General features: G+C 40.7%; 1 protein-coding gene across 1 annotated transcript in view; it reads right to left on the reverse strand.

The window, feature by feature from the left end:
* The window catches only part of DNAH3 (dynein axonemal heavy chain 3), a 207,638-nt gene that overhangs the window by 66,142 nt on the left and 116,573 nt on the right, over nt 1–24,923 (reverse strand). Inside the window, 3 exon segments of the mRNA XM_064362754.1 lie at nt 1,883–1,986; nt 18,449–18,694; nt 22,534–22,663. Of these exon segments, the coding sequence (XP_064218824.1) occupies nt 1,883–1,986; nt 18,449–18,694; nt 22,534–22,663 (480 nt within the window).

Below are 24,923 nucleotides of genomic sequence, written 5' to 3' on the forward strand. Positions count from 1 at the left end.
ACTCTTAAGGCCTGATCTTGGGCTCCTGGAATCCCTACTTGGACAGGACCCCTGACCTTGGCTTGGATTCTCTGAGCTTGAACCCTGTTATCAGCCATTTGGCTACATTTGGTCCCTCTATGGGGAAAGGGGAAGAGGCAGGAAGATTATATCATACACTGAAGTCTCCTTCTATGTCTAGGCTGAAAAGGACTAGAACTTGGAGCCACTGTGGTGTACAACTACAGAGAGTACCATTCACACCATGGATCACGTCAATGGTGCCTCCTAACACAAAACTGGACAGTAATGCAAACAGCGCCACCTAGGTCTGTGCAACGTGGTGGCCCTGCGTATACTGGTAGACAAAGGCTCAGCTTCTTTCTGTAAGTAATTTGATTAAAGGAAAAGAAACAGATGAGACAAGGGAATTAAAGTTGAGAAGAAGAGAAGTAACAGGTGCTTAACTATGGGTGTTTTGCCTGTATAACCCCCTACAGTCCTCCCAGTAACCTTCTGAGGCAGGTGTGTAATAACACAGATGAAATAACTGAAGCTCCAAGAAACTGGCTAACATATCCAAAGCCATATAGCCAGTAAGTGATGCTGAATGCAGAACTAGGTTCAAGATGCCTATTTTGCTACCAAGACTGGGGATTTAAAGCAAGTTGGGTTTCACAGGTGTTTATTTTCAGAAACTAGGACAATTGTTTGACAAGAGAAAAATCCCCAGAACTGAACATATTTTCTGCATTGGACTCTTTTACCTGTAATAATTCAGCAAGATTGCAAACCCCTGGAGCTCAAGTGACTAAGTTCTTTTTGGAGAATTAAACTTTAGGGCGTCAGTGCTGGGGGTTGCTTTACAACACTCAGCCCCCAAGATGTGTCCCAAATTCAGCACACATTCACCCTGCTTGACAAATCCTTACACATGCAGCTGTGGTCCTGCTTCGTGTCTGACTTGGTTGTCAAAATCTGTACTTTCTCTGCCACCTTCCACTCTACGCAGGGCCTGAATGATCTCCAATCACTCCAGAAAGGTAAACTATGTCCACTAGATTCTACTAACAGGCACATAAAAGCTCTCTGAAAAAAATTTCCACAAGGATTGAAATGAGCAGGAGTTGTAGGTGAATCATTTTCTATTCAGAAAACTTATTAATCAGAACCTACTTTTTAGAGAATTTCAATTGAGAAAATCTTTCTCTGAGGATTTGAAGAATCCTTTTTGCTGAGATAACTGAGAAGTACACTGATGACTACCTGGTATTATTATTATTATTTGAGATGGAGTTTCTGTCTTGTCGCCCAGGCTGGAGTGCAATGGCACGATCTCGGCTCACTGAAACCTCTGCCTCTGGGGTTCAAACGATTCACTTGCCTCAGCCTCCCAAGTAGTTGGGATTACAGGCATGTGCCACCACGCCCAGTTTATTTTGTATTTTTAGTAGAGATGGGGTTTCATCATGCTGGCCAGGCTGGTCTCAAACTCCTGACTTCAGGTGATCCTACTGCCCCAGCCTCCCAAAGTGCTGGGATTACAGGTGTGAGCCACCATGCCTGGCCAGTACCACCTTGTATTATGGATAATGACAATAATCAGAATAGCAACAAACACTGATGTAGCCCCTAGTGTATACCACGTGTTCATGTATAACACCTCCAACCTCTGCAACCATAAATTATCTGCCCCCAATTTTTGTTGAGTAAATTTAATCTGAGAAAGGAAGCTGTGTCTCTGATTCCAAAGCCCATGTTTTTGAAGGTTCAGTGCAGCTCATGTTTAAGTATTTTTCTAAAGAGCGCTCTTAAAAATTCTCGCAAAGACTGTTAATTCTTCCACCTGAGAGAATATCTGGGTAATTCTGGCAACCAAAGTTCCATGGCCTTCTCTTTATACCTTTGCACCAGCTGGAATTTTTTCCTCCTCTTTGGTGATACACTCTGTCCACATGTCCCAATGTCCACTACCTTGTTTGATGAAATAAAAATCATAGATGCTTCCTGGACCCAAAGAAACAAAACAGAGCATGAGCACATGAAGGCTTTACTTGTCTCCCATGTTTGAAGATTTTAAGTCCCTCAGCTATCAGCATCTGAAAATATGTAACTACCAGTGCTGGCATAGTTGTGGTGAAACTTAAACATGGCTGGTAACCGTATCAACTGAAACAACACTTTTTAGAGAGTAGCGACTTTATTTTTTTTAAAATTATTTATTTATTTCCTCCTCCTCCTTCTAGTGACTTTATTATTTGTGTAAAAATGATAGGTGCTAATTAAGCAAATTATTAGTTTTCATAATGTAAACAGCGAGTATTAAAATAGAACAAGGCCAGGCACAGTGTTCACACCTGTAATCCCAGCATTTTGGGAGGCTGAGGTGGGTGGATCACCTGAAGTCAGGGGTTCGAGACCAGCCTGGCCAACATGGTTAAACCCTCTCTCTACTAAAAATGCAAAAAAATTTTGCCGGGCATAGTGGCAGATCCCTGTAGTCCCAGCTACTTGGGATGCTAAGGGAGGAGGATCACTCAAACCTAGGAGGTAGAGGTTGCAGTGAGCTGAGATTGGGTTCCTGAACTCCAGCCTGGGCAACAGGCAAGACTCTGTCTCAAAAAAAAAAGTATATATATATATACTCACACATATACATATATAATAAAATAGAACAAAAAAAGAAGACAATAAATTAGTCAAAATCCAGAGATAACTTTTTTTTTAAGACAGAGTCTTGCTCTGTCACCAGGCTGGAGTGCAGTGGTGCAGTCTTAGCTCCCTAACACCTCTAGCTCACAGCAACCTCTGACTCCCTGGTTCAAGTGATTCCCCTGCCTCAGCCTCCCAAGTAGCTGGGATTACAGGCATGTGCCAGCATGCCCAGCTAATCTTTGTATTTTTAGTAGAGATGGGGTTTCATAATGTTGGCCAGGACGGTCTCTATCTCCTGACCTAGTGATCTGCCTGCCTTGGGCTCCTAAAGTACTGGGATTACGGGTGTGAGCCACTGAGCCAGGACCAGAGATAACTTTTGATGGCAATACTTCTAGTCCTCTTTCTAGACCCACAAGCATACTGAAGATGGAAAGACAGATAGATGAAACAAAGGATTTTATAAGAAAGGGACTCACTGGACATACACTATTTTTAAATAACTATGTTAAATTTAATTTTACTTACATCTAGCAAAAGGAAAGGAGACTGAAATGAAACTGAAGGACCTGCTGACTTTCAGATACAGTTTTTTTCACTACAAGAGATACTAGGTCCTAAAAGGTATTTCATAATTTTAAGTCATTAAGAGATTAAAGTCATTATGTTTTAAAAATCATTTAATGTTATTTTGTTATTGTATTTTAACTTTTTATTGTGAAAAAAATAAAAAATAAATGACAGTAAAGAGAATAGTATCATAAACCATCACATACCCATTATCCAGCCTCAACATGATCATTTTGTCATTCCTGTCTCATCCATTTCAATATCACCAACCAGCACCATATTAATTTTTCTTTCTTTCTTTTTTTTTTTTTTTTTGAGAGGGAGTCTTGCTCTGTCGCTAGGCTAGAGGGCAGTGGTTCAATCTCGGCTCACTGCAACCACTGCCTCCAGACTTCAAGCAATTCTGCCTCAGCCTTCTCAGTAGCTCAGATTACAGGCACTCGCCACCACACCCTGCTAATTTTTGTATTATTAGTAGACACAGGTTTCAACATATTGGCCAGGCTGGTCTCAAACTCTGGACCTCAGTTGATCCACTGGCCTCAGCCTCCCAAAGTGCTAGGATTACAGGTATAAGCCACCGCTCCCGGCCCTTCCCCTTCTCTTTCTTTCCTTCCGTCTCTCCCCCTCCATCCTTCCTTTCTCCTCTTTCCTCATCTCTCCCCCTTCCCCTCCCCTTCCCTTCTTCTTTCTTTGGAGTATTTTAAGGCAAATCCCGGTATCACACCACTTCATTTGTGAATACACACGATTCAAGTTTAGACCAATTTCATTGATTCCTTTGTGAACTGTGAGGTGATTAACTCACTCTTCCTTCCACCTTCCCTTCATTTGTGAATACACATGATTCAAGTTTAGACCAATTTCCTTGATTCCTTTGTGAACCCTGAGGTGATTAACTCACTCTTCCTTCCACCTTCCCTTCTCTGGTTCCTTTTGTTGTCATTGACACTATAACTTTCACTTTGTCAGGGTTCATACTTATTTATATTTTGTTCTGCGACCATAGTTTTCCCATTCCTTAGTCTTATGTTTATATATCAATAGATTCAGTGCTCAAACTGTTAAATAGATTCAATCCTCAGGTCTTTTTAACACAGACCATTTAAGAGTTCTTTGTTTTAATTCATCTCTTAGTTGACTGATTTCCTTCCTTCCCTTCCCTTCCCTTCCCTTCCCTTCCCTTCCCTTCCCTCCCTCCCTCCCTCCCTCCCTCCCTCCCTCCCTCCCTCCTTCCTTCCTTCCTTCCTTCCTTCCTTCCTTCCTTCCTTCCTTCCTTCCTTCCTCCTCCTGCTCCTCCTCCTTTATATTCTTTATAGAGATGGGGGTCTCGCTTTGTTACCCAGACTGGTCAAACTCCTGGCATCAAGTGAGTCTCCTGCCTTGGCCTCCCAAAGTGTTGGGATTACAGGCATGAGCCACCATGCCAAACCTCAAAGCTTACTTTTTAACCCAAGGTATATTGTGACTTAAGGTCCCTGACCCTCAGTTCTTCACCTTTAACATAAAGTTAATACTATCTTCTTTATAAAATTACTGTTGGATTAGATGAGAGAATGTATATGAAGCTCCTCAAATGTTACCCTACATAAACTGGGCATTCAAACAATGAGCTCCCATTTTATTGAGTGGCTCCAATGTGCCAGGACTGAGTAATACGCTAACTGGGGAAAATGTAGTCCCTGCCCTTGAGAAAGTCTTAATATAGCCTTGATATTTTGGTTTTCTCATCAAAAACCCCAGCTCAGGATGGGCGTGGTGGCTCACACCTGCAATCCCAGCACTTTGGGAGGCCAAGGCAGGTGGATCGCTTGAGGTCAGGAGTTTGAGAACAGCCTGGCCAACATGGTGAAACTCCGTCTCTACTAAAAATACAAAAATCAGTTGAGTGTGGTGGCGGGTGCCTGTAATGCCATCTACTTGGGAGGCTGAGGCAGGAGAATCACTTGAATCCAGGAGATGGAGCTTGCAGTGAGCCGAGATCATACCACTGCACTCTAGCCTGGGTGACAGAGCAAGACTCTGTCTCAAAAACAAAAAACAAAAGAAAACAAACAACCAAACAACCCCAGCTCAAAGCCTAGGGTGTCATCATTCCCTGATAGCTAATAACATTGAGCATCTTGTCATGGGCTTATTGGCCTGTTGTTTTGTTTTTTGTTTATGTTTTTTTAGACGAGATCTCACTGTCACCCAGGCTGGAGTGCAGTGATATGATCTTGGTCACAGAAACCTCTGCCTTTCGGGCTCAGGTGATCTCCTACCTCCGCCTCCCAAGTACCTGGGACTACAGGCATGCGTGCACCATCATACTTGGCTAATTTTTGTATTTTTTGTAGAGATGGGGTTTCACCATGTTGCCCAAGCTGACCTCAAACTCCTGGGCTCAAGCGATTTGCCCACCTCAACCTACCAAAGGCATAAGCCACCATGCCTGGCCTGTATATCTTCTTTAAATAACTGTCTATTCAGATATTTTGCCCATTTTAAATTAGGTTATTTGTCTTTTTATTATTAAATTATGATAACTCTTTATATATTCTAAATTTGAGTCCTTTTTAAGATACGTAATTTGTAAGAAATTTCACCCATTCTGTGGGATTTTTCATTTGATGTCCTTTGAAGCATGAAAGTTTTTAATTTTAATGATGTTCAGTTTGTCTATTTTTTATTTTGTTGCCTGTGCTTTTGTCTTAAGACATCATTGCCTACTCCAAAATCATAAAAATGTGCATCATGTTTTCTTCTAAGAGTTTTATAGTTTTAGCTTTTACATTTAAGTCTTTGATCTATTTTGAATTAATTTTGACTACAGTGTGAGGCAAAACTACAAATTCACTTTCTTTCTTTTTTTTTTTTTGAGACAAAGTCTTGCCTTGTTGCCCAGCTTGGAGTGTAATAGCACAATCTCGGCTCACTGCAACCTCTGCCTCCCAGGTTCAAGCAGTTCTCCTGCCTCAGCCTCCTGAGTAGCTGGGATTACAGGTGTGTGCTACCATGCCTGGCTAAATTTTTGTATCTTTAGTAGAGACAGGGTTTCACCATGTTGGCCAGGCTGATCTTGAACTCCTGACCTCGTGATCCTCCTACCTCAGCCTCCCAAAGTGCTGAGATTACAGGCGTGAGCCACCACACCCAGCCCAAATTTATTCTTTTACATGTATAATTCAGTTGTGTCAGCACAATTTGTTGAAAAGATCATTCTTTTCCTATTTAATCATCTTGGCACCATTGTCAAAAATCAAGTCACCATAAATCCAAGAGTTTACCTTCTGGGTTCTCAATTCTATTCAATTAATCTATATTTCTATTCTTTTGCCAGTATACCATGCTATTCATTTATGAACTTAAAAAATTAAACTTCTATTATTACAAAATTCTTTCAACAGAAATATTTTCTGGCTCTCGTTCATGTTTCCCGTTAGACATTCTCTCTCTCTCTCTCTCTTTGATGTGTGCATGATTGCCTTACCATTCTGCTCTGATACAATTGGGTAAATTCTTCCTGACATTTTTCCCAACATTATCTGGGGTCAGTTTATTTTATCTACATTGTTGGCCACCATTCAAGGAAGGGTGTGTGACTTTTTTTTCTATAGCCTTAATCTATAGGGTTGGGTAAAGAGAAACGCTTAGTTGTCCTGCTGGAAAATCTGAGTACTGTACCCTCTCTCTGAAATCTGTCTACATTTTCTGAACCATGGATCCATCTTACTCCCATCCCAACTAGTGACGCCTCATTCCTGTAGCTCATGTCTCTGCACAGCACAGGGTTGTAAGATGCAAAACCTGGTGGTTTTTCCCATCCATACTAAGGTCCTCCAGCATCACACAGGGGCTTCCATGATGGAGGGTTTTCCTTAGATCTTTTGTGCAGCTGATGGTTTGGCACCTGCACAGAAGATCTAAGAAAAACCCTTAGATAGTCCCCTTTCCTCTCCATTGGTGATTTCCAATGAGAACTTTCAGAATGTTGTCAACTGACCTGCTTTCCTCTTCCCATCACTCTCAGCAAGACAGTGGGGTGGCAGGTTCTGGGTTGGGAGATACGCCAGGCCAGAATCTTGTTTTCTCTCCTATTCACTACTTCACAATGTTGTAGAATTAAGTTGTAACTCATTCTTTGGTTATTGCTGGGGACTTTTTAGGATTAAAAAATGATTGTTGTTTATTTCATCTAGGTAAGGCTGCAGAGTGACATAGAATAACAGAAGATCTCTCTTAAAATACCTAATGAAATCATAGGCTGATTTCATTAAGATCTCTTTTAAAATACCTAACAAAATCATGGGCTGATTTCATTAGGTATTTTAAAAGAGATCTTCTGTTATTCTACGTCACTCTGCAGCCTTACCTAGAAGTCAATCTGGTGCGACACTTTTAGAAAGCAATCTGGCACGATGCTTACAAAGCTACAAGAATGTTCTCTAAGTCAGAAATCCCATTTCTGGGAATTTATCATAAGGAAATAATTCACAATGAAAATAATCTGTATACATGAGTATGCAACACCATCTGTGATAGAAAAGAAATAACTTACATATCCTACATTAGGAGACAAGTAAAATTAGGTCTTATAAGATGGATGGAATATTCTTCAGTCATTAAAATGATAGTTGCAAAAGCTAAGTATTAGCAGAGAAAATGCTTTTAAGAAACAGTGATAGATAGACTATAGAGTGGAATATATACCATTATGGCAATTACGTAAAGGGATGAAATCAGGTGGACAAGTAAGGGAACAGATTGTTTGAAAAGTGAAATGACTGCAATACGGTGGTATGAACAAAGACATACTTACTGATAATTTTTCTTGAATAGAATAGAATTGCTTTTACAATAAAAAGGAGACAATAAAAGGCTGAACCAGTAAAATATTTTCCCCTCTTCCTTTGCTGATGTTGAGCTAGAGCTAATTGTGGCTTGATTTAGGAACATTTAGGCTAATGAGAAAAGATTTGACTGGACATGGTGGCTCATGCCTGTAATCCCAGCACTTTGGGAGGCCGAGGTGGATGAATCACATGAGTCTGGGAATTGGAGAACTGGCTGAGTATCATGGCAAAATCCTGTCTCTACAAAAAGTACAAAAATTAGCCAGGCATGGTGTCTGTAGTCTCAGCTATGTGGGAGGATTATCTGAGCCTGGGGGGTCAAGACTGCAGTGAGCCATGATCATACCATTGCACTCCAGCCTGGACAACAGAAGGAGGCTCTATGTCGAAAAAGAGAAGAGAAAAGAAAAGGAAAAAAAAAAGATTTAACCAGTAAAAGTGAATTTAACAGCCGTGTGACCTTGGCGAAAGTTACTATTTGCACATCTGTAAAACAGGCCTGATTTTATGTCAAGCTCGGAAAAATCACTACGCAGAGTGAGTGAGATATACGTGTCAAATACTAGCATGGTTCTGGGCACACAGAAGGCACTTGGTAATGCTTAGCTCTAGTTCTCCTTGGTTTCCATCAGAGTAAATGGCTCCTGTTCTCTTTGTGTTGCGATTATAACTTAAACTCTGGCCCGGGTGCGAGAGTGGAAAGAGGAGAACAGCAGAAATTCAGGAATGGATTGGTAATGAATTGGTAAATGACTTCTATCACCTCTACCACTCCTATCCCAGCTCTGCTGTCCTCTCCTGCACTTGGGAAAATAAGGTAAACTTTTCAACTGAGCAGTGAGTGACTTTTCAAAGGTGACACAATGAATGAGTGAATAAAGAGACATTTAGCATTTTCTGGACAAATAGACCCCTGGGTTGACAAACAAAGTCTATGTCAAACAATATGAGCCCAACATTGATGGAGTCCCACAAGGATCAGCTTGCTTTCATTAATGTATGCTTCCCAGTGTAGTTCCTCCAGCACTTATTTGAGAGATCCATTTATGCCATGCCTTGTATATCATGAAATCCTAGAAAGCAATATCCCATGAAGTCAGGAAAGGCCTTCCTGGAGCACTCAGCATTAGAATTTTAATCATGGGCCCTCATGGATAGCTTAGAAAGCCATTTTAAGCTTTTGAAAATGGTTATAAGAAAGTACAGGGTCTTGCTATGTTGCCCAGGCTAGTCTCAAACTCCCAGACTCAAGTCATCCTTCCAACTCAGCCTCCTGTGTAGCTGGGATTACAGGCGTGAACCACCATCCTGAGCATAAACTTGTTTTTTAAAACAAGCTGCTGCAAAAGAAGATATACAAATAAGTCCATTTGTAGGACATGTTGAGAATTAAGGTTTGTTTTGTGCTGCATCTGCTGGGTAGGACATGGAGGGAGGAGATGAGGCCATTGTTGTAGACAGGATATTATAAAGGACGATTGCCTAGAAACTGAGTAGGAACTGTGCACATCATATCATCAGCCCTCTAGCTGCAGAAGGAAAGGAAAGGTCATCACAAAGTGGTCTGAAAGTGAGGTCAAAGGCAATTCATGTACCATCTCTATAGATAGAGCATAAACAGATTGATCTTGAAGGATGAGGAAGACAGAAAACAACATGTGGAGCCTGTGAAAAAAATATTGCAAAGTAAAGGAACGTCATATGGAGTTTAACTTGAAGAATTTGTCTTTGAAACTTTTTTTGGTGGGGGGACAGGGTCTTGCTCTGTCACCCAGGCTGGAGTGCAGTGGTCATGCATGGCTGGAGAATGTATCACAGCTCACTGTAACCTCAACCTCCCGGGCTCAAGTGATCTTCCTGCTTCCTGTAGCTGAGACTACAGGCATGTGCAATCATGCCTGGCTAATTTTTTTGTATTTTGTGCAGAGACAGAGTTTTGCAATGTTGCCCAGGATGGTCTCAAACTTCTGGGCTCAAGCAATCCACCTGCCTCAGCCTCCCAGAGTTCCGGGATTATAGGGTGAGCCACCGTGCCAGGCTGAAACTTGTTATGCAGGACTTGAAACCAAACTTCAGGAAAACTGGTATCTTCATTAAGGTGCAGAAAGACATAATTTTAAATGAAGTAGCAACAGAAAGGAACAAAGGAAAAACAAGCTAAGATGAAAAGGCAAGATAAGATAAAAAGTGAGATGGATGTCCTAAGACATGATGATGTTAATAGCAACAAAATTGCTCATGTTTATTTAACATTTCCTACATACCATGCATTCTTCAAAGTATTTTTGAATACTTTGAATATTACCTCATTGAATCCTTACTATTATTGTCCCCATTTTATAATTGAGGGAACTGAGGAGGATAAAGAAGTTGTTCAAAGTCACCCCAGTAGTAAGTGTTGGAGCCAGGGTCTGAACTCTGACAATTTCACTCCATGCCCTGTGCTTTCCCATCCTTGCACTAAGAAAGCCTGACACAGAAATAAAAGATACGAAGGCAGAATTAAAATCACTGAAGGCAGTAAAAAGAATAATTGAAGTTGTGGGTGGCTGACATCAAAGTGAAAAGTCTACCCGGAAAGACCAGAGCCCCAAAACAAAAATAAAGGAGATAATGGTATGGTAGCCAGAGAATAAAATTTTTCCTTGCTAATGGAAAGGATGCATCACATTCCAGGCAAAATAAACAAAAGGGGACACAGTCTGTTAAAAACAAAACAGAAACAAAACCTACAAAAGAACATTAAATAAAGAACATATGAAAAACAAACTACCACTTTATATATAATTCAACCTCACTTCTAATTTTAAAAAAGAAGAAATTTAAATTAGATACTATTTTCACTTTTCAAATGTAAACAGAATGCCAAAATACATATGGCAAAACTGATAGAACTTCAAGGAGAAATAGACAAATCCAATATTATAGTGGGATACTTCAACCACCCCTGCCAATCAGCACTTGGCATATAACATTCAGAAAATAAGTAGGAATATAGTTAAACTGCATAGCACCATTATCAATCAACAGGATTGAATTGACATTTATTACTTTATTCAACAATAGAAGACTACATATTTTCTTAAGCTCACATGAAACATTCACCAAGATAGAACACATTCTGGGCAATAAAAAATTTTTTTGTTTTTATTTTTAGACAGGGTCTCACTCTTTTACTCTGGCACCCAGCCTGGAGTGCAGTGGCACGATCATAGCTAATTGCAGCCTCCAAACTCCTAGACTCAAGCGATCATCCCACCTCAGCCTCCTGAGTAGCCGGGACTACAGGTGTGCTACCATATGAAGCTAATTTTTGTTTTTGTAAAGATGGGATTTTGACATGTTGCCCAGGCTGAAACTCCTGTATACTCAAGCGATCCTCCATCTTGGCCTCCTAAAGTGTTGGGATTACAGGTGTGAGCCACCATGCACAGCCAAGAAAGATCTAAAATCAGTAATCTAAGCATCAATCTTAAGGAAACTAGAAAGAGAGAGCAAATTAAATAAAAGTAAGCAGAACAGAAGAAATAAAAATTATTGCAGAAATCATGAAATTGACAATAGGAAATTGATAAAATTAACAAAAGCTGTATCTTTGAAGGATTAATAAAATTGATAGGAGGGGCACAGTGGGTCACACCTATAATCCCAGCACTTTAAGAAGCTGAGATGGGTGGATCATTTGAGCCCAGGAGTTTGAGACCAGCCTGGGCAGATCCCATCTGTTTAAAAAAAAAAAAATTGGGCCGGGCACGGTGGCTCAAGCCTGTAATCCCAGCACTTTGGGAGGCCGAGGCGGGTGGATCACGAGGTCAAGAGATCGAGACCATCCTGGTCAACATGGTGAAACCCCGTCTCTACTAAAAATACAAAAAATTAGCTGGGCGTGGTGGCACGTGCCTGTAATCCCAGCTACTCAGGAGGCTGAGGCAGGAGAATTGCCTGAACCCAGGAGGCGGAGGTTGCGATGAGCCGAGATCGCGCCATTGCACTCCAGCCTGGGTAACAATAGCGAAACTCCGTCTCATAAAAAAAAAAAAAAAAAAAAAAATTGATAATCCTCTAGACAGGTTAACCAAGGAAAAAAGAGAAGACAGCACTAATATCAAGAATGAAAGAAAGGCCATCAGTACTGATTCTATGGACATTAAGAGGATAATAAAGGAATATTATGAACAACTCTATGCCAACAAATTTGATAATTAAATAGACCAATTCCTTGAAAGACATGATTTACCAAAACTCACATAAGGAGAAGTAGATAATCTGAATAGGCTTTTATATATTAAAGAAATTGAATCAACAATTAATAACCCTCCAAGAGAGAAAGTACCAGGCCAAGATGGGTTCGATGGTGAATTCTATCAAACATTAAAGGAAGAAATGATACAAATTCTCTACAATCTCTTACAGAAAATAGAAGGAAGCAGAGGACACACTTTATAACTCATACTATGAGGCCAGCATTACGCTAATATCAAAGCCAGATAAAGACATTATAAGAGAGAAAAATTAGAGACCAATATCTCTCATCAGCATAAAGGCAAAAATCTTCAACAAAATATTAGCAAATCAAATCCAACAATGTATGAAAAGAATTATGCATCACAATCAAGTGGTATTTATTCCAGGTGTATAAGTCTGGCTCAATATTTGAAAATCAATTAATGTAATTCATTGCATTAACAGGATAAAGAAGAAAAATCATACTACCATATTAACAGATTCAGAAAAGGCATTTGACAAAACCAACATCCACTCAGGACAAAAACTCTCAGTAAACTAGGAATAGAGTGAATTTCTCACCTTGATAAAGAATATCAACAAAAAACCTTCAGCTAAAGATCACACTTAAGGGCCAAGAACTAGATGCTTTCTTCCTAAGACTGGGAAAAGGATAAGGAAGCCCTTTTTCATTACTTCTGTTCAGCATTATACTGGAAGTCCTAGCTAATGGAATAAGACAAGAAAAGGAAATAAAATATTGGAAAGGAAGAAATAAAACTGTCTGCCAGTGGCATAATTATCTATGTAAAAAGTCCCAAAGAATCAACAAAAAATCTCCTGGAACATACAAGTGATTACAGCAAGATGGCTGGATACAAAATTAATATAAAAAAGGCAAATGCTTTTCTATATACAGGCAATGAACAAGTGGAATTTGAAATTAAAACACAATACCATTTATATTAACTCCAAAAAAGAAGGAAATACTTAGGTATAAATTTAACAAAAAAAATGTACAAGATCTACATGAGGAAAACTATAAAACTCTAGCCAAAGAAATTTAAAAGTCTGAATGAAGAGAGATAATTCATGTTTATGAATAGAAAGACTCAAAATTATTTAAAAATCTGTTCTTCTTGACTTGGTCTAGGTAAACACAGGCTTAACATATTATCCAGCAATAGCATGTCTATGCTTTTGCTAAATGAATTAATGGAAAAGTTGTATTCACAAAGACCTTTACATAAATGTTTATAACTGCTTTATTTATAAGTACCAAAAATTGTAATAAACCAAAATGTTCCTTAGTGGGTGGATGGATAAACATACATACAATGAAATATTATTAAATGATAAAGAAGAAATCTAACAATGAACAAAAATCCATAGAGGAACCTCAACTGCATACTGCTAAGTGAAATAAAGCAGTCTAAAAATTTCACATACTGTATGATTCCAAAAATATCATATCTTAGGAAAGTCAAAACTATAGAGACAGTAAAAAGATCAGTGGTTGCCTGGGGATCGGGAAGGAAGGGAGGATGAAGAGGTGGAACACAGGATTTTTTGGGTTGTATAAAACTATCCTGCCTGGTTCTGTAATGGTGAATACGTGACATTTACATCTTGGTCAAAACCCACAGGACGTACAACACAAGTGTGAACCTTAATGTAGACTATGAACTTTATTAATAATTTAGCAATATTGGTTCATCAATTGTAACTATAATACCACAGTACTGCAAGATGTTAATGGGAGAACTGTGTTTGCGTGGGTGAGGAAAAGCACATATTGAAACTCTCTGTATTTTCTGCAACATTTTTCTATAAATTTAAGACTAAAGTCTATCAAAAGTTTTTTTTAAAGGAAAAGAAAGTTAAAATGAGATATGATTTTCCTATTTCAAATTGCTTGAGATTTTTGTTTGTTTTGTTTTGTTTTTTTGAGACGGAGTTTCGCTCTTGTTACCCAGGCTAGAGTGCAATGGCACGATCTCGGCTCATCGCAACCTCCGCCTCCTGGGTTCACGCAATTCTCCTGCCTCAGCCTCCTGAGTAGCTGGGATTACAGGCACGTGCCACCACGCCCAGCTAATTTTTTGTATTTTTAGTAGAGACGGGGTTTCACCATGTTGACCAGGATGGTCTCGATCTCTTGACCTCGTGATCCACCCGCCTCGGCCTCCCAAAGTGCTGGGATTACAGGTGTGAGCCACCGCGCCCGGCCTGTTTGCTTTGTTTTTGAGACGACATCTTGCTCTGTCACCCAGGCTGGAGTGCAGTGGAGTGATCTCGGCTCACTGCAACCTCCACCTCCCAGGTTTGAGGGATTCTCCTGCCTCAGCCTCCCAAGTAGCTGGAACTACAGGCACCTGCCACCATGCACAGCTTATTTTTGTATTTTTAGTAGAGATGGGGTTAAATCCTGGCCTCAAGTGATCTTACAGGTGTGAGCCACCGTGCCTGGCCAAGATATGATTTTCATATTTCAAACTGCTTGAGATTTTGAAAACACAATACTGAGTGAGGCATAAGGGAAATTTAGCAACCAAAAGATTTAACATATTACCAACCTCTTGACTCAGCAATTCTATTTTCGGAAATTGTCATAAGGAAATAACAATGAATTAAGTAAATATGTAGCCACCAGAATGTTGTTCACAACATTGTTAATGATAGCAAAAACTAGGAGATAAAACTACAGAATGATCTCATATTTTTAAAAATAAATCTGGAGACACAACATGCAAAGGAAAATGTCTAAAAGAATTGTCATCAAAATGTTAATCATAGTTGTCATTTTATTACTTTTTTTTTTTGAGATGGAGTCTTGCTCCATCACCAGTCTGGAGTGCAGTAGCGTGATCTTGGCTCACTGCAACCTCTGCCTCCCAGGTTCAAGCAATTCCCCTGCCTCAGCCTCCCGAGTAGCTGGGACTAGACTACAGGCGCATGCCACCATACCCAGCTAATTTTTTGCATTTCAGTAGAGACGGGGTTTCAACATGTTGGCCAGAATGGTCTCAATCTACCGACCTCGTGATCTGCCCACCTTGGCCTCCCAAAGTGCTGGGATTGTGGGTGGCATGAGCCACCGCACCTGGCTTATTACATATTTTTATTGTACATTTTTTTCTTAAAAAATAAGAATGAACTTCATACCCACCAGGATGGCTATTATCAGTAAAACATACAGAGAAAATACAAGCACTGGTGAGGATGTGGAGGAATTGGAACTTCTGTGTATCACTGGTGGGAATGTACAATATTGCAGCCTCTGTGGAAAACAGTGTAGATGTTCCTCAAAAAATTAAACATGGCATTAATATATGATCCAGATTTTCACTTCTGAGTATATACACCAAAACAGCAGAGACTCAAAAGACAGTATTTGTATGTCCATGTTCTAGCAGCTTTATTCGCCATAGCCAAAAGGTGGAAGCAACTCAAGGGTCCGTTGATAGATGAATGGATAAACAAAGCGGGGTGTATACATGAAATGGAATATATTCAGCCTTAAAAAGGAAGGAAATTTCAGAAACTCAAAAGAATGCAACCATTTGTCTCTTATCTACCTATGACTTGGAAGTCCCCTTTCTGCTTCAAGTTGTCCTGCTTTTCCATACGTCCAGATGGAAACAAGGTTCACCTTACATATGTTGATTGATGTCTCCCTAAATGTATATTACCCCTAAATATGTATCAATCAACATATGTTGATTGATGTCTCCTTAAAATGTATAAAATTTTAGGGAGTCAAGCAATGCCACAACATGGATGAACGCTGAAGACATGCTAAGTAAAATAAGCCAGTCACAAGAAGACAAATACCGTATGATTCCTCTTACATGAAGTACCCAGTGTAGGCCAATTTATGGTGACAGAAAGTAGAATGGTTATTTCCAGGGTAGGGGTGGAGAAGGGGCATTGGGAGAAGCACTGTTTAATGAGAACAGTTACAGTTTGGGAAGCTGAAAAACGTTCTGGAGCTGGATGGTGATGATAGTTGCACAACAATGTGAATGTACTTAACGCCACTGATTTGAACAATCAGTGTTCAAATCCTGTGTTGTGTGTATTTTACTACTACAATAAAACAGGCAAAAATTGTCCAAACCAAAAACTCAATGTTGAATGCACGACAATGTGACTAATGGATTGATACAGAAACAGAGCCTCCATGCAGTTCATCTTGTGAAAGGAACATATCTTGGGCCCCCAAAATCATTAAGCTAAAAGGAAAAGTCAAGCAGAGAACTGCTTAGGACAAACCTGCCTCCCATTCTATTAAGTCATCCCTCCGCTCATTGAGATAAATGTATATCTGATTGCCTCCTTTGGAGAGGTCAATCAGAAACTCAAAAAAAGGCAACCATTTGTCTCTTATTTACCTATGACTTGGAAGTCCCCTCCCCACTTAAGTTGTCCTGCTTTTCCAGAAGGAACCAATGTTCACCTTACATTGACTGATGTCTCATGTCTCCCTAAAATGTATAAAACCATGCTCTGACCACCTTGGGCACATGTTGTGAGGATCCCCTGAGGCTGTGTCACGGGCATGCATCCTCAACCTTGACAAAATAAACTTTCTAAGGTTCACAATCTGACAGATGACCATGTAGCACATGAAGTGTGCAAGCTATGCAGAGAAAGAGTACGTGGCAGGCGGCAGTAGTATGTACTTGCTCATTCATTATTTCATTATTGTGAGAAAAATTCAAACATACAGAAGCACGGAAGACGTTGTACAGTGAACATTTATACACTCACCTTCTAGATTTTACCATTAGCTTTTTCTTTGTTTTAGTACATACCTGGTCATTCCTCTATCTTTCCATATGTTGGAATTAATCTATCTTTTTTTTTTTTTTTTAAAAAAGATTAATCTCTTTTTTCTTTTTTTTTTTTTTTTGAGACAGAGTCTCACTCTCTCGCCAGGCACCAGGCTGGAGTGCAGTGGCACAATCTCAGCTCACTGCAACCTCCGCCTCCCGGGTTCAAGCAATTCTCCTGCCTCAGCCTCCCAAGTAGCTGGGACTACAGGCGCACGCCACCATGCCCAGCTAATTTTTGTATTTTTAGTAGAGGCGGGGTTTCACCATGTTGGCCAGGATGGTCTCGATCTCTTGACCTCGTGATCCACCTGCCTCAGCCTCCCAAAGTGCTGGGATTACAGACTTGAGCCACCGCGCCCTAATCTATCTTTTTTTAAAAAAAAAACTCAAAATTGTGCTGGGCACAATGGCTCATGCCTGTAATCCCAGCACTTCGGGAGGCTGAGGTAGGCAGATCATCTGAGGTCGGGAGTTCAAGACCAGCCTGACCAACATGGAGAAACCCCATCTCTACTACAAATACAAAATTAGCCGGGTGTGATGACACACGCCTTTAATCCCAGCTACTCAGGAGGCTGAGGCAAAAGAATCGCTTCAGCCTGGGAGGCAGAGGTTTCAGTGAGCCGAGATCGCACCATTGTACTGCAGCCTGGGCAAAAAGAGCAAAACTCTCAAAAAAAAAAAAAAAAAAATTCAAAATTGTAAGCATCTATATACTCTCTCCTAAATACTTCTATGTGCTTATCATTACCTAGTGTTCAATATTTGTTTATATATTTTTTCGTTTGATATAAATCTTACAATGAAATGCACACATCCTAAGCCCACATTTACTAAGTTTTGGCAAATGCAATATTTATTTGTGTAATCCAGGTCACTTTTTTTTTTTTTGAGACTGAGTTTTGCTTTTGTTGCCCCCAGGCGGGAGTGCAGTGGTGTGATCTCAGCTCACCGCAACCTCTCCCTCCCAGGTTCAAGTGATTCTCCTGTCTCAGCCTCCTGAGTAGCTGAGATTACAGGCCTATGGCACTACACCCAGCTAATTTTGTTTGTATTTTAATAGAGATGGGGTTTCACCATGCTGGCCAGGCTGGTCTCAAACTGCTGACCTCAAGTGATCCGCCTACCTTGGCCTCCCAAAGTGCTGGGATTATTGGTGTGAGCGAATACACCCGGCCAAGGATGGTATTTTAATTCTGTCATTCTTTACACATTTATTAGCCACCGTGCCTGCCTGGCCTTCCTTGGCTTCTGTAAAGGGCTTAACTGGTCTGCACATTCTGACTGGGTTTACAACATGTAATTCAAACTATTATACTAGAACATAACAAATGGGTGCTAAGTTACCTCTTTCTGGAAAGATGTTGTTTTTGGTGAGTCTGACGCTTTTGGGCCTTGGGTGGTCATCATTCATGCCCAAGATCAGGTTGTGGAAAAACACATCAAATTTCTTTCTGCTGTCCGCATTGATGGTGCCAGCCACGGTCCACACCAAGGAAAAGAGAAACAGTCCTTGTAGCCAGAGAAAGATCTGCTGACTTGACAGGCCTTCGAATAATTCCATTTCCTCCTCTTCTGCTGCCCTGATTTCATCTAAAAGTGAGAAAAGGGAATCTCAGGACATAGTGCAGAATGCTACAGATATGAGAGCTGTGAACTGGTTGGCTTTGCCTTTGAAGGGTCTAGGGGAGAGGGGTGACTGATATTGGCTGAGTGCCTCTATCACCTACCAGATCATTTATCACATGCTTTTTTTTTTTCTTTGAGACAGTGTCTCACTCAGTCTTCCATGTTGGAGGGCAGTGGTGTGAGGTGCGATCATAGCTCGCTGTAGCCTCCACCTCCTGGGTGCAAACGATCCTCCCACCTCAGCCTCCAGATTAGCTAGGACCACAGGCACCAGCCACCACACCTGGCTAATTTTTGTATTTTTTGTAGAAATGAGGTTTCGCCAGGTTGCCCAAGCTAGTCTTGAACTCCTGAGCTCAAGTGATCCACCCACCTCAGCCTCTCAAAGTGCTGGAATTACAGGCATGAACAATATTTTTATTGTAGTAAAATACATGACATATAATTTACCATCTAACCATTTTTTAGTGTACGGTTCAGTGGTATTAACTGCATTCATACTGTTGTGCAACCACCACCACCATCTATATCCCGAACTTTTTTCATCTTGCAGAACTGAAGCTTTTTGCCCATTAAACAACAACATCCCACTCTATCCTCCCTCATCTCCCTTGCAACCAGAACTCTCCTTTCTGTCTTTATAAATTTGTACTCTATGTACATTATAGAGGTAGAATCACACAGTCATTTTGTGACTGGCTTATTTTCTTAGCATAATGGCTTTAGTGTTTATCCAGGGTGTAGCATACATCAGAATTTATTTCCTTTTTAAGGCTGAATAGTATTTCATTGCAAAATGACAACACATTTTGCTTATCTGTTTATCCATCAATAGACACATGAGTTATTTTCACCATTTGGCTATTGTGAACGAAAGTTCTATGAACATGGTTGTACAAATATCTGATCGAGTCCCTGCTTTCAATTCTTTTGGGTTTATATCCAGAAAAGAAAGTGCTGAATCAACAAGTCTATGTTTACTTTTTGCTTTTGGATATTAATCTCTTATCAGAGAGGAGGTAAAACAAGGGTCCCACTAGCTATGTTGGCCAGGGAGGTCTTAAACTCCTGGCCTCAAATGATCCTTCAGTCTTGGCCTCCCAAAGTGTTGGGATTACAAGCATGAGTCACTGCTCTGTCATCTAGGCTGGAGTGCAGTGGGGTGATCTCAGGTCACTGCAACTTCTGCCTCTTGGGTTCAAGCAATTCGCCTGCCTCAGTCTCCTGAGTAGCTAGGATTACAGGTGTGTGCCACCACGCCCGGTTATTTATTTATTTTTTATTGTATTTTTAGTAGAGACAGGGTTTCACCATGTTGGCCAGGCTGGTCTCAAACTCCTGACCTTATGATCCACCCGCCTTGGCCTCTCAGAGTGCTGGGATTATAAGCATGTGCCACCACCCCTGGCCTATGCTTACTTTTTAAAGGAACCATCAAATTGTTTTCAACAACAGCTGTAACATTTTACATTACCATCAATAGTGCACAAAGATTCCAATTTCTCTACATCCTCACCACCGTTTGCCGTTTTCTGGTGTGTGTGTGTTTTCATTAATATTAGCCATTCTAATGGGTGAAAGTTGGTATCTCACTGTGGTTTTGATTTGCATTTTTCTAATGATTAGTGATATTGAGCAACTTTTCATGTACTTATTGGCCATTTGTATATCTTTTTTTGGAGAAATGTCTATTCAAATCCTTTGCCCATTTTTGAATTATGTTGTTCATATTTTTGTTGTTGAATTTTAAGAATTCTTTATATATTCTGGATATTAATCTCTTATCAGAGAGGTTACTCAGGGTTGGGAACAATGAGTCCCTTTCTTATGCTTCTGCCTTCTTTCCTAGGAGATACTACACAAAGACAGTAGACAGAGCTTGCAAAAATATGCAAAATTTGGCAGGGTGCGGTGACTCATGCCTGTAATCCCAGCACTTTGGGAGGCCAAGACAAGTGGATCACAAGGTCAGGAGTTCAAGACCAGCCTGGCCAAGATGGTGAAACCCCGTCTCTACTAAAAATACAAAAATTAGCCAAGTGTGGTGACAGGCACCTATAATCCCAGCTACTCAGGAGGCTGATGCAGAGAATTGCTTGAATCCAGGAGGCGGAGTTTGCAGTGAGATGAAATCACACCACTGCACTCTAGTCTAAGTGACAGCGCAACACTCTGTCTTGAAAAAAAAAAAAAAAAAGTAAAATTTACAAATAATGCAAAAGCATGGCATTTCTACAATTGATGTGCTTCTGAGAAACTTGCCTCAAATTTTAATTTTTGAAAATCAAATAACATTTAGAAATTCTCCACTTCCTATACCTACATTACCTTTGGGAAAAAATGGGCTAAGATAATATGCTCATGTACCAGAAGTTGTATAGATTTATCTTGAGTTGTGTGTCATCTTGCAAAACAAATGACATCCAATAAAAGTTCTCCAAATGAACACATCTTTTGTGATTTCCAGTAGAACTCAGTAAAATTTGATTGCCGTAAAATGGTTAGAGAAATGTCTGGGCTGGGCATGGTGCTTCATGCCTGTAATTCCAGTACTATGAGAGGATGAGGTAGGATGATCACTTGAGGCCAGGAGTTTGAGACCAGCCTGGATAATATAGTGAGACCCTATCTCTATAAGAACTAAAAAATATTAGCTGGGTGTGGTAGTGTGCACCTGTAGTCCCAGCTTCATGCAGAAGGCTGAGGCAGGAGGATCACTTGAGCCCAGGAGCTTGACGCTGCAGTGAGCTATGATTGCACCACTGTATTCCAGCGTGCACAACAGAGTGAGAACCTGTCTCACAAAAATGGAAGGAAAGAAGGAAGGAAGGAAGGAAAGGAGGGAGGGAGGAAGGGAGGAAGGGAGGGAAGGAATGAAGGAAAGGAAGGAAAGAAACAAAGAAACAAAAATAAAAGAAAGAAAAGAGAAAGAAAGGAAAAGAAAGAGAAAAGAAATATCTGATTGTACCTTGGGAAATATGTAAATCATAGAACTATTGTTTCAATTCCTGAAGAAGTTCCCTACTTTTGAAAACAAATGTGATTAATTCTTTTATAGTGCATCTATGTGTTTTGTGAATTCAGATTTTTATATTGTAAGTTTTCTTAACGTGTGAACATTCTCTGTATTATTTTTTTCCAAGATACTTTTACATAGGTATCATCTAAATTCATCTGCCTCTAGTATATCCCTGTGAGGTAAAAAGGGCAGGAATTACTACTCTTATTCTGTAAATGAGGAACCTCAGACTGAGGAACGATGGGGTAATTTGCACTAGAACACTCCCAAAACATCAATGCCAGACAAAGACTAAACACATGGACTTTCCCTACCAACTCTACTATCTGCACTCCAAAGGCTTGCCTGTTCTAGACCAAACAGCCAGTCTTGTTATAATTCAATGGGGGCCAGAGAGAGGTAGGAGCAGAAGAAATAGCCAAGGTAGGCTGGGCACTGTGGCTCACACCTGTAATCCCAGGACTTTGGGAGGCTGAGGCAGGTGGATCACTTGAGGTCAGAAGTTCAAGACCAACCTGGCCAACATGGTGAAACCTGTCTCTACTAAAAATACAAAAAAAATACAAATGGTGCATGCCTTAGTTCCAGCTACTCGGGAGGCTGAGGCAGGAGAATCACTTGAGCCTGGGAGGCAGAGGTTGCAGTGAGCCAAGATCATGCAACTGTACTCCAGCCTCGGTGACAGACTGAGACTTCATCTCAAAAAAAAAAAAAAAAAAAAAAAAAGGAATTGCCAAGGTAGACCCAACCCCCACATAACTTAATAATCACAGCTAGCACTTACCAAGCAAAGAGGAGTACAGTCTCATCATTGAGAAGGCAAGGTGAATGGGAGACGTCTGGACAACAAATTTACAATGAAGGCGACCAAATTCCAGGCAGGGCTGGACAAGCCACATAGACATGTCATTGACCTGAGAGTAGAAAGTGCCATGAGACTTGGAGACATTATCAACAAGTGAGTTAAGAACAAGAGCTTGGTCTACCTTGTGAGGCTAGAGATGCTGGTTAGACTGCTGATTTTGCATGTAGGTGCCTTGGGGAAAACCTACGGACAACAAGACCCCATCCCAGCTTTCTCCTTCATGGTCCTAAGACTGTTGCTCATAGGCCATGTTAACTCAGTTTCCCACCCGCATTCCGCTGCCCAGAGCTGATACTCAGAGAGGCTGGGAAACACTCTGGGTCAGCTACGGGATGTATAAAATGTATTTAGGACCCAACTATTGTATCTGCCTTTGTTTCTATAAAAAGTACTAGGAATTCTAAACAGTTAATTTACAAATGACTGTTAGACACTGGTGAGGGGGGACTCCTGTATAAATTAGTCAAAGAGAGTACCGAGCTAATTTGGGGGCTCATTTTCAGTAATTCACCACATGTATGGGTAGGTTTATATGTTCTTATTTGGGAGTATCATGATTCTTGCCTCTGGCCTCTGGCTCTCCAGTCCATTTACTGTTTTAAAAAGTTATCTGAGTTGCTTTTCTTGTAATGTTTTTTTTTTTTTGAGACAGAATTTAGCTCTTGTTACCCAGGCTGGAGTGCAATGGCGCGATCTCGGCTCACCGCAACCTCCGCCTCCTGGGTTCAGGCAATTCTCCTGCCTCAGCCTCCTGAGTAGCTGGGATTATAGGCGCGCGCCACCATGCCCAGCTAATTTTTTGTATTTTTAGTAGAGACGGGGTTTCACCATGTTGACCAGGATGGTCTTGATCTCTTGACCTCGTGATCCACCTGCCTCAGCCTCCCAAAGTGCTGGGATTACAGGCATGAGCCACTGCGCCTGGTCTTTGTAATGCTTTTTAAAATCTTTGTTATACTCTTTAAAAAAAAGATTTATTTATTTAGTTAGTTTTTTTTTTTTTTTTTTTTTTGAGATGGAGTCTCATTCTGTCACCCAGGCTGGAGTGCAATGGCGCAATCTCAGCTCACTATAACCTCTGCTCCCCTGGGTTTAAGTGATTCTCCTGCCTCAGCCTCCCTGAGTAGCTGGGATTATAGGCATGTGCCACCATGCCTGGCTAATTTTTGTATTTTTAGTAGAGACGGGGTTTCACCATGTTGGCCAGGCTGCTCTCAAATTCCTGACCTCAAGTGATCCACCTGCCTTGGCCTCCCACCGTGCTGGGATTACAAGCGTGAGCCACCATGCTTGGCCTCTTTGTTATACTTTATTTGTGACTTTCTCTATATACATTATTTTTTTAGTAGTAGGCAGGCCATCACTAAATAAATACACACTTAGGTGTGGCTCTATATAGATAATATATGTATGTATAGATGCATATATATATATATAAAAAAATACAGGTATACATGAAAATGTGATATATCCATTCAGTCAACAAATATTTATTGAACATCTACTAATTTTATGGTAGTAGTGCTGGGGATAAACAATGAAAAAGGTAGATAAGGAGCCGTTGTGAAGCTTCCGGTCTGAGGGGCAGGGAAGACAAACAATAAATAACAAATCCAGCAGGGAAATCAGTAAAATACCTAAAGATTATGCAAAGTTCTAGCAGAAAACACAAACGTGTTACGAAGAACAGAAAGGGTTTAAATAGGGTAGTTAGCGAAGGCTTCCTGGAGGAGGAGATTTTTATGTTGAGAACTGGATGATGAGGGTGAGCCATCTCTGAGACAAACTGGGACAAGATTCCCAGGAAGAGGAATAAAAAGAGCAAAAGCCTTGAAGTGGTGAAAGCTGGTCTTGTCTTGGAAACAAGACAGGACTGCTGGAGACTGCTAAACTGAGGCTGAGGAAGAGTAGGCGATGAGATTGCAGAGGCAGGCAGGGCCAGATCACATAGCCTCATGGGCCCTGATTAAGGAGTTAAACTTGAATGCCAGGGACATTGGGGAGTCCCTAAATGACTTTACATATATGGGGACTGGGAAGCTTTTGGGGTGTGTGTGTGTATGTGTGGACTGGTACTTGAATGTGCATGTGGATCTATACTTGCATTTACATATTATTCATGTATGTAAGTGGTGACAGACATGGAGCTGTCCTACATAATCCCCCAGAGAATTTCCGTGGTGGGAATAGACCCTTCTTGGATTCCTCAGTGGGAGACTTTCCTAAGCATTCTATTAACGCAGGGGAGGGCAAGAGGAACCACAGACACCGCCACTCCCTTCCTGTTTCCAGGTCTGAGAGTGTGGTCA

The sequence above is a fragment of the Aotus nancymaae genome, unplaced genomic scaffold, assembly GCF_030222135.1.
Source record: "Aotus nancymaae isolate 86718 unplaced genomic scaffold, 86718_ANA_hifiasm-v0.15.2.pri h1tg000049l, whole genome shotgun sequence".
NCBI classification, from domain to species: Eukaryota; Metazoa; Chordata; class Mammalia; order Primates; family Aotidae; genus Aotus; species Aotus nancymaae.